The 10,139-nt window shown below is 55.9% G+C and overlaps 1 protein-coding gene across 1 annotated transcript in view; it reads right to left on the reverse strand.

Annotated features, from left to right (window-relative positions):
* The window catches only part of RYR1 (ryanodine receptor 1), a 110,487-nt gene that overhangs the window by 94,098 nt on the left and 6,250 nt on the right, over positions 1 to 10,139 (reverse strand). Inside the window, exons 3-12 of the mRNA XM_011372340.2 lie at positions 9,383 to 9,457; positions 9,214 to 9,292; positions 8,696 to 8,808; positions 8,340 to 8,433; positions 7,222 to 7,315; positions 6,983 to 7,057; positions 6,358 to 6,514; positions 6,062 to 6,226; positions 1,913 to 2,034; positions 1,219 to 1,414 (exon numbers count right to left, since the gene is read on the reverse strand). Of these exons, the coding sequence (XP_011370642.1) occupies positions 1,219 to 1,414; positions 1,913 to 2,034; positions 6,062 to 6,226; positions 6,358 to 6,514; positions 6,983 to 7,057; positions 7,222 to 7,315; positions 8,340 to 8,433; positions 8,696 to 8,808; positions 9,214 to 9,292; positions 9,383 to 9,457 (1,170 nt within the window). The remainder of the gene's footprint in view (positions 1 to 1,218; positions 1,415 to 1,912; positions 2,035 to 6,061; positions 6,227 to 6,357; positions 6,515 to 6,982; positions 7,058 to 7,221; positions 7,316 to 8,339; positions 8,434 to 8,695; positions 8,809 to 9,213; positions 9,293 to 9,382; positions 9,458 to 10,139) is intronic.

Below are 10,139 nucleotides of genomic sequence, written 5' to 3' on the forward strand. Positions count from 1 at the left end.
TCACCATGGCCTGGCCCTTGTCACCTCTCCGCCCTCATCCTCTCCCACTCTGCCCAGCTTACTCTGTTCCAGTTGCGCCAGCAGCCTCCTTGCTATTCTGGAGCACGCCAAGCACACCCCACCAAGGGCCTGAGCACTTGCTCACCCCTCTCTCTCTTCTCTATCCTTCCTCCACATGGCGCCCTCTCTTCATTCAGGTTACCCTTCTTGACCTCTCTATTTTATTTTAGTTTAGTTTAGCTTTTCTTTTAAAAAATTTTATTAAAATGTAGCTAACATACGATATTGCATTCGTTTTAGATGTGCATTGACCTCTCTGTTTTAAATCGCAGCATCCGCAGCCCTCCTTTCTGTTGCCCCGCTTTACTTTTTCTCCTTAGCACTTATCATCATCTACGACACCATGTAACTTTCTTTTTTAAAAAAAATAATTTTCTTATTGGCATCTATCCTCCCCACGTCAACTCCATAAGGACAGGGATTTTGTCTGTTTTGTTGACAGCCATATCTCCTTGCATATTTATTGAGCAAAAGAGGTTTTTGTAACCTCTCTGAGCTTCAGCGACCCATCTGTAGTATGGAAATTAAAATCCCCTATGGGGCTATCAGAGGATGTCATGTAGATAGAGCTCTTAAAACATAATAAGGGCTAAATTCAAGGTAATAATAACCACTAACAGAGCATCTACTATGCGCCGGCTCTGTTTTAAGCAATTTGCATTAACTAACTCCACTCTGTAAGTAAGTGTCGTTATTGTTACTATTATCATTTCTGGGTCTGCCTCCCCCATCAGACTGGGAGCCCTCGGAGAGGAGGGAGACCAAGTTGGAAGCCTTTGAATGAACACGTGCCCCCATCACCCAGTGGAAACATCAGACCCCCCGACCTTTGTCTAGCCCGGTCCTCCAACTCTTCAGCCCCTCGCACTCAGACCCCACCTGTCACAGGCCCCGCCCCTGCTCCGCTGTACACCTGCCCCTAGAGGCTCCGCCCACAAGCGCTGCCCCGCCCCTCCAAGGCCCTGCCTCCTCGCGTATCACTCAAGACCCTCCGCCCCTTCCAGTTGGCACAGCCGCGGTCCTTCCGCGTGCCCCTCCACCCGCCCGACTGTCAGACCTCTACTTCTCCGTCCCTCTGGCCCCGCCCCGCCCCGCTCCGCGGCCCCACCCCTCCATAGGCCCCGCCCCCGACGCTCACGGACCCCGCCCCTCCCTAACCTCCTCCTGGAAGAGGCTCTGGCGGTTGCGCAAGCTGCGCAGTTTGCTCTGCTTCTCCTCGTGCTGCAGCTCCTCGGAGGGCGGCTCGAAGTAGCCGATGAGGTCTTGCAGGCTCAGGATGACGCCCTCGATGGGCAGCGCTGTGCCAGCCGGCGGCCCTGAGCCCCGTGGCTTCCCGCTGAAGCTGTCCAGGCCTCTGCGGGAACCGCGCACTTGTCAGCCAAGGCCCTGCAGCGCTGACTGTCCGTGAGGCGCTCTCTCAAGTACCACCCCCTGTCCCGCGGTTCTGCCACAGACACATCTATTTAGCAGAGAGACTGAGACGCAGAGAGAGAAGGGCATTGGCCTGAGGTCACATTGTGGCCAAGAGCAGAGCCGGAACTAGGACTCACGCCTGTGTAGGCACAGGGGGTTCTTGGAAGCAGGAGTCAAGGATGGGAAGAGCCGGGGTCAAGGGTCTGGATGTCGGGAATGTGAAAGTGAGGGTAGTGCTCAGGAGTGTGAGGTCAAAGTCATGGTTGTCAAGGTCAGATTAGGGGTCAAGTTTATAGAGGTCGGGAGTTTAGAGGTTAGTGGTCATGTTAGGAGTGTGGCTGTCATAGGTAGAGATAAATGGGGTCAGGTGCCTGAACACCAGGAGCATGAGATTCAAAGTGTGGCCCGGCCCCGCGGGCAGTGTGGGCAGGTCGCTCACTTGATGAACTGGTTGTACAGGCCGGCAGTGCTGTGGATCATGCGGGCAGCCTGGGACTCCTCCTGCTGGCAGCGGGTCAGAGACAGCGCATCATCCATGTGGCCTTCCTGGTGCAGCATGGCCTGGCAGTGGGGGGACGCAGAAGTCAGGAGGGGGCCCAGCCACCCAGGACCATGACCCCCAGACTCTGGCCCTGAAGCTGCCTCCTTCCTCCTCTCCGCCAGTCCCCCCTCTTTCTATCCCTCTTCACTGGTCTCTCTCATGCTGTCTTTTTCCCTTCGTCTCTGTCTACGTCTCTGTCTCCCTTTGTTTCTGTCTGTCCATCTTTGTCTCGCTGTCTCTATCCTTGTCTCTCATCTCTATCCCACACTTTTGTCTCTTTTTCTCTGAGTCTCTCTGTCTGTCTACCTCCCTCCCTCTCTCCCTCTCTCCATCTCTTTCTCCTTTTCTCTCGCTTATCCTGTCGGTGTCTAGGCGGGATCCTCTCTACTCATATCTACTAACTGGCTTAACGTTCGCCCACCACCGCGCTCTAATGGCAACCCAAAGTTAACATGTCCCAGATAGACTGCCCAACCGCCCCTCTGTGAGCCAAGGCTGTCACAGTGCCGGCTTTCCTCTGAGCTGAGCTCCCCAAGGGCCCGTCCAGTCCTGTGGCTGTAAATATCCCCATTCATGTTTCCAACCACAAGCCTCTTTTGTTTTGTTTTGGTTTTTTTGTTTGTTTGTTTTTGTTTTGTTTTGTTTTCCAAATAAGTGTCTCCCTAGTCTTCCCACTCATTCACTCGGCAAGTCGTTGAGTGGCTCTGTACTAGACATTGAAGGTAAAACTTCAGATCCCTGTCTTCCTGTGCTGACACTTGACTGTCCCCAACTTGGTTAATGGTGTTTCCAATCTTTCAGTTGCTCAGGGCAAAAATCATGGCACCATCCTCAATCCATCTCTCTCTCACCCGGATATGCAACCTGTCAGAAAACCCTATTGGCTCAATCCTCAAAATACAAACAGAATCTGCCATTTTTCCCCATTCTGCAGCCCCCCGCCCCCAGTTCTATCCATTACCCTGTACCCATTCAGCAATCTCCTCCCTAGTGTTTCTACTCCAGCTTTTACTCCCCACCCCCACAAGCAGCGAAGGAACCCTGTGAACCTGAGTCAGGTTAACTCCTTGGAATGCTCAAAACTCTCTTGTGACTCCAACTTCATGCAAAATAAAAGCCAGGACCCTCCCCATGGCCCATGAGGCCCTGCATGGTCTGCTCCTGTACCGTATCTGTCCTCATCTCGCCCCTCCACTAGCCCCTCGCTAACTCTGCTCCAGCCAAACTGGACCTTCTTTCTATTATGACAACAGACCAACCTCATTTCAACCTCAGGGCCTTTGCACATGCTCTTCCCTCTGTCAAAAGTAGCTTTCCCACTTTTCAGTGCACTGGGAGGGCAAGGAACAGGTCGGTTTCTCTCTCAGCCTGTGTCTTTCTCTCAGTCCTGTCCTCAGACTTCTAAAGCCTCAAGTCTGACCACCCTCCTTCCTTCTCCTGCCCACCCCTCCCCCTACTAGGAGCCCACCTTCCTCTTGAGCACGCCGAGCCGCAGGGCCTTGGGGTCCGGGGCAGCATAGGTGAGCCACAGGCCTGAGGCTACATGCTGCACGAAGCACAGTGACTCTCCATACTTGATCTCGGGGGGGCCCATGCCTTCTACATCCCGCTTGGGGGCCATATCCAGCTTTTCCTGCAGGGGTAGGGGGCAGAGGTCAGCCTCCTCTGCCTGTGCATTTGATGGGGGATCCCACAGACTGCAGAGTGAGGCCTGGGGTGGGATTTGGCGCTCCTTTGGAGGGAGGGCGCCCTGACCCCACCAACCTTGGAGATGCGGAAACAGAAGGAGGTGGCCTTGGTGTGGGCCTTGCTGGCGTCAACCACCACCAGGCCCTGGTCCTCGGTGAGCGCCAGGTACCGCCCTGTGGTGACATGCCGGATGCGAAGCGGCTGGCCCCAGCGCAGGTGGCTCCCACTCCAGCTGCGGAGGGAGAGGGGAAGGGGTTCAGAGGACCCTCCGATCCTCCCACAGACACCACAGTCTTGGTCTAAACCTCCTCAAGCCCCAGCCCTCTTCCCAGCCCCAATCCTTCTTCAGGACCTCAAATCTTTCTTAGGAGCCCGGTCCTCCCTCAGGACCCCCAGTCCTCTTGGGCCCTCACAGCTTCCTTCGGGCTCCCCAGATGGCTCCAGTTTCCCCAGACCTGTCATTTTCTCCCCCTCTACTCTCCGCATTTTCACTCGGGACCCCACCCTGATCTCCCCCTCAGAAGCCCCCCACCATCCTCCAAGACCTCCTTTTCCTCCAGGATTCTAGGACCCTGAGGACCTCATTGCTTTCTTGAGCTCCCCGGATTTTCCCTCAAAATCCTCCAGTCTCTTTCTTCCTCCCCTCCCAGCCCCTCTTCAGTGCCTAATCCCTCCCCGAGTCCAGCCCCCCTGCCCTCACCTGATTCTCAGAGGCTCCAGTCTCCAGAGGGAGCGAGCGTGGGTGCACACAGCTCCCCCCTCGTAATGGACGAGTCTGGGGACATGGGAGTGAGTGAGGTCAGGGGTTCAGGCTCCAGTCCCCCAGAATATGATCCCTAACCCCACTCATAGGACCTCAGCATCCCAGCAGGCCTTTGCCCTCCCTCACCACCCCTCCCCCACCCCGAGGCCCCAGGCCCTCTTGTCCTCCACGCAGACCTGCGCTGGTCATCACTGTCAGCGGAGGAGATAGTCAGACACTCATCCATGTGTCCGTGAAAGAGGCGGAGGACATGGCCTCCAGTCACGTAACCTGGAGAAGAGCAAGGGAAAGCTGGAGCCCCAGGTAGGCCTGGGAGCTGAGGTGGGTCCAGGGACCTGCTTTTCTCCTGTGGGGGCTGGGGGCTGGGGGCTGGGTTAGGATCTGCAGCTAGAAATCTGAGATTTGGGCTAAGTTTGAGGCCTGAAGTTGGAGTATGAAATTTTGGGTCTGAGGTTTGGGGTCTGGGTGTGCAAAGCTGAGGTTGGGGGATTTGTGAGTCTGAGTTTGGATTTTTGAGGCTGGCGTTAGAGGTTTGAGTTTCATATTCCCTGATACTGGAGTCTGAGTAATGGCAACCCAAAGTTAACATGTCCCAGATAGACTGCCCAACCGCCCCTCTGTGAGCCAAGGCTGTCACAGTGCCGGCTTTCCTCTGAGCTGAGCTCCCCAAGGGCCCGTCCAGTCCTGTGGCTGTAAATATCCCCATTCATGTTTCCAACCACAAGCCTCTTTTGTTTTGTTTTGTTTTGTTTTGTTTTGTTTTGTTTTGTTTTCCAAATAAGTGCCTCCCTAGTCTTCCCACTCATTCACTCGGCAAGTCGTTGAGTGGCTCTGTACTAGACATTGAAGGTAAAACTTCAGATCCCTGTCTTCCTGTGCTGACACTTGACTGTCCCCAACTTGGTTAATGGTGTTTCCAATCTTTCAGTTGCTCAGGGCAAAAATCATGGCACCATCCTCAATCCATCTCTCTCTCACCCGGATATGCAACCTGTCAGAAAACCCTATTGGCTCAATCCTCAAAATACAAACAGAATCTGCCATTTTTCCCCATTCCGCAGCCCCCCGCCCCCAGTTCTATCCATTACCCTGTACCCATTCAGCAATCTCCTCCCTAGTGTTTCTACTCCAGCTTTTACTCCCCACCCCCACAAGCAGCGAAGGAACCCTGTGAACCTGAGTCAGGTTAACTCCTTGGAATGCTCAAAACTCTCTTGTGACTCCAACTTCATGCAAAATAAAAGCCAGGACCCTCCCCATGGCCCATGAGGCCCTGCATGGTCTGCTCCTGTACCGTATCTGTCCTCATCTCGCCCCTCCACTAGCCCCTCGCTAACTCTGCTCCAGCCAAACTGGACCTTCTTTCTATTATGACAACAGACCAACCTCATTTCAACCTCAGGGCCTTTGCACATGCTCTTCCCTCTGTCAAAAGTAGCTTTCCCACTTTTCAGTGCACTGGGAGGGCAAGGAACAGGTCGGTTTCTCTCTCAGCCTGTGTCTTTCTCTCAGTCCTGTCCTCAGACTTCTAAAGCCTCAAGTCTGACCACCCTCCTTCCTTCTCCTGCCCACCCCTCCCCCTACTAGGAGCCCACCTTCCTCTTGAGCACGCCGAGCCGCAGGGCCTTGGGGTCCGGGGCAGCATAGGTGAGCCACAGGCCTGAGGCTACATGCTGCACGAAGCACAGTGACTCTCCATACTTGATCTCGGGGGGGCCCATGCCTTCTACATCCCGCTTGGGGGCCATATCCAGCTTTTCCTGCAGGGGTAGGGGGCAGAGGTCAGCCTCCTCTGCCTGTGCATTTGATGGGGGATCCCACAGACTGCAGAGTGAGGCCTGGGGTGGGATTTGGCGCTCCTTTGGAGGGAGGGCGCCCTGACCCCACCAACCTTGGAGATGCGGAAACAGAAGGAGGTGGCCTTGGTGTGGGCCTTGCTGGCGTCAACCACCACCAGGCCCTGGTCCTCGGTGAGCGCCAGGTACCGCCCTGTGGTGACATGCCGGATGCGAAGCGGCTGGCCCCAGCGCAGGTGGCTCCCACTCCAGCTGCGGAGGGAGAGGGGAAGGGGGTCAGAGGACCCTCCGATCCTCCCACAGACACCACAGTCTTGGTCTAAACCTCCTCAAGCCCCAGCCCTCTTCCCAGCCCCAATCCTTCTTCAGGACCTCAAATCTTTCTTAGGAGCCCGGTCCTCCCTCAGGACCCCCAGTCCTCTTGGGCCCTCACAGCTTCCTTCGGGCTCCCCAGATGGCTCCAGTTTCCCCAGACCTGTCATTTTCTCCCCCTCTACTCTCCGCATTTTCACTCGGGACCCCACCCTGATCTCCCCCTCAGAAGCCCCCCACCATCCTCCAAGACCTCCTTTTCCTCCAGGATTCTAGGACCCTGAGGACCTCATTGCTTTCTTGAGCTCCCCGGATTTTCCCTCAAAATCCTCCAGTCTCTTTCTTCCTCCCCTCCCAGCCCCTCTTCAGTGCCTAATCCCTCCCCGAGTCTAGCCCCCCTGCCCTCACCTGATTCTCAGAGGCTCCAGTCTCCAGAGGGAGCGAGCGTGGGTGCACACAGCTCCCCCCTCGTAATGGACGAGTCTGGGGACATGGGAGAGAGTGAGGTCAGGGGTTCAGGCTCCAGTCCCCCAGAATATGATCCCTAACCCCACTCATAGGACCTCAGCCTCCCAGCAGGCCTTTGCCCTCCCTCACCACCCCTCTCCCACCCCGAGGCCCCAGGCCCTCTTGTCCTCCACGCAGACCTGCGCTGGTCATCACTGTCAGCGGAGGAGATAGTCAGACACTCATCCATGTGTCCGTGAAAGAGGCGGAGGACATGGCCTCCAGTCACGTAACCTGGAGAAGAGCAAGGGAAAGCTGGAGCCCCAGGTAGGCCTGGGAGCTGAGGTGGGTCCAGGGACCTGCTTTTCTCCTGTGGGGGCTGAGGGCTGGGGGCTGGGTTAGGATCTGCAGCTAGAAATCTGAGATTTGGGCTAAGTTTGAGGCCTGAAGTTGGAGTATGAAATTTTGGGTCTGAGGTTTGGGGTCTGGGTGTGCAAAGCTGAGGTTGGGGGATTTGTGAGTCTGAGTTTGGATTTTTGAGGCTGGCGTTAGAGGTTTGAGTTTCATATTCCCTGATACTGGAGTCTGAGTTCCAGGGCTTAACTTGGAGATCTGGGTTTAGAGGTATAATGGTTGGCTCTGAAGTTGGGGTCTGAATTTTGAGTGTGATTTTAGAGGTCTGAGGCTGATATCTGAGCTTTGGGGCCTTGAGTTTGGAGAGATCCAAACTTTACAGTTGGAAGTTGGTGGATCTGAGATTCAGGCCTGAATTTTGTGATCTGCGCTGAGTCTCAGCTCAGATCTGGCTTAAGGTTTTGGGGTTTGGGGTGTGAGAGTTGAAGTCAAAGTTTTGGGGCCCGGCATGGGGATCTGAATCTGGGAGATGACTTTGGAGATCTGAGGTTAAAGTTGGAGGACTGAGGTGGGTTGGCTGAAGTTTGGGGTCTGAATTAGGAGGTCTCGGTTTAGGGATCTGGGTTTGAATTTGGGGGTCTGGGTTTGAGGGCTGAGGTCACTATCTGTGCTTGTCATCTGACGGAGGTTTGGGGTCAGGGATAACTCTAAATTTGATGTTCTAAGCTTGGATCTGAGTTTAGGGATCTGGCCTCCAGGACCTGAGTTTGGCATGTGAGTTTTGGGGACCAATATTTTGGGGTCTGAGTTTGGGAGTCTGATACTGAGTTCTGGATTTGGGTTCAGCTGGAGATCTAAGTGTGAGGATCATAGTTTGGGGTCTGAGGTTACAGGACTCAATTTGGATGCAGCTGAGGGGCAATGTGGGAGGTCTGTTTGGGGGCCCGAGGTCTGCGGCTCTCACCCTCTTCGCAGCCAGAGGAGATGGGGTTCATGTTCCACAGTGTCTGCATGAAGGAGGCGTCAACCTGGAGCTCCCCGCTGGCCGTTGACAGGTGCTGGGGGCAGCCAGGAGATGGCAGCCAGAGGTGAAGGTGGTGGGGACAATAGTTCCAGAGGCAGAGGCCAAACACCGAGGGGTGGAAGCCAGGACACCAGCAGATGGGAGACAGAAAATCAGAGGTTACAGGTCAGGAAAGAGGGATGGAGTCGGGAAATGGGGTATCAGAAACCAGGCTAACTAGTGAGGAGCTGGGGCTGACCCCGTGTGCCTCCAGCCCCAGGGGGAAGTAGCAGTTGTGACGAGGTGGGATTGCTCACCAGGTAGCGCTCAGAGGAGACACTAACGAGAATGAGGTCATCCCCGACGCGGACCTTTTCTCCTTCAGACCTCTGTTTGGAGGCTGGGTGCATTGTCCACCAACAGGCCTCTCCTGGGCGGGGGGGCGGGGGTGTGTGTGTGGGATGCAGGGCTGTCAGGATGATGGCTGCCCACAATGCTCTTCCCCAAGCCATTCCCAGCCTTGAGCCTCCCAAGCCTTCTGCCCCAAATTCTCCTATTGCCACCAACTCTCTGTCTCACCGTTCCCCACTCCTGCCCTTGAACCCTCTGCCTAGGGTTCCCCATGCTTTCCCAAGTCTCTCCATCCACACCCCAGACTTCTCCAAAGTCCCCATTACTACTCAAGTCTCCCCATCCAAGCTCCAGACTGCCCCAAAGCCCCCACTGCTACCCCCAGGACATTCCCGTGCCCACCCTCGTAGTTCTGCAGGCCTTCTGCGCCCTAGGTCCCTGCCTGCCCTGTCCCATCACACCCTGCTGCCTCCAGCCCCTGCACCTGTTGCATCCTCCTGCAGTCCCACATCGAAGGCCAGTTTGTCAGTCATGGAGCGGGAGGTGGTGAGGCAGCTCAGGTACTAGGGCCGTAGAGTAGAGGACAGTCAGCCTCCTCCTGGCAGACGCGGCACTCCCTGCCCCCGCTCGCTCCCCCTCGCTGACGCACTCACCATGCCGCTGTGTGCGTGCCGGAGCAGGATGGCATGGCCATACAGGAGTGTCCTGTGTCCCCCACCCTGGGACGACTGTGGGGGGCAGGAAGAGAGGGCACAGAGTGAGAAGAGGCCCCCTTGACACATATGGCCTATCCCAAGTGGGAATATGTTCCCCATGAAATACCATGCTCAGGCCTGGACGCAAGAAAACTTCAGCTCAGACCCTCAGCAGACCCTCTGCCTCAGGTCCCCACCCGTGGAAGCAGGGACTCTGTCCCTGAGAAGCCTGTGGATGGGGATGTCTACATCTCTCAAAGCCCATTTCTCCTCTCTGCCACCTTCACCTTGTTAACCAGGCCCCAAAGTCACTCGGGGTGGCTGGACACCTGTTCTTGGTAATGGGGACACTCAGGCAAGCCCCAGTATCTCATGCTCTATGGACCTCGGCCCCCTGTGCTCTAACCTGTCACAACATGGCCGGGCTGCGGCTGGTGTGCACTGGTGCAGTCCTACCCATTGTTAAAGATTTGAACATCACCCATAGGGACCTACTCGGTGCTGCCATGCACCTTGAGCACAGGGAGACTCAGTCCTCTTGGGGGCATGACACCCTGTCACCCGTTGGCACCAGGCCTCCCATCCCAGCTCTCACATGCCCATGCTCTGAGGGTGCCATGTGATGGAGCCACGTGATCACATGGCGGACCCACTCCTGGACTGGAGGGGACCCACACTAGGGATGGGAGAGGTGAAGGGAGAGGCCCCATGCAGA

This window comes from Pteropus vampyrus, unplaced genomic scaffold (genome assembly GCF_000151845.1).
Source record: "Pteropus vampyrus isolate Shadow unplaced genomic scaffold, Pvam_2.0 Scaffold203, whole genome shotgun sequence".
Taxonomy (NCBI): domain Eukaryota; kingdom Metazoa; phylum Chordata; class Mammalia; order Chiroptera; family Pteropodidae; genus Pteropus; species Pteropus vampyrus.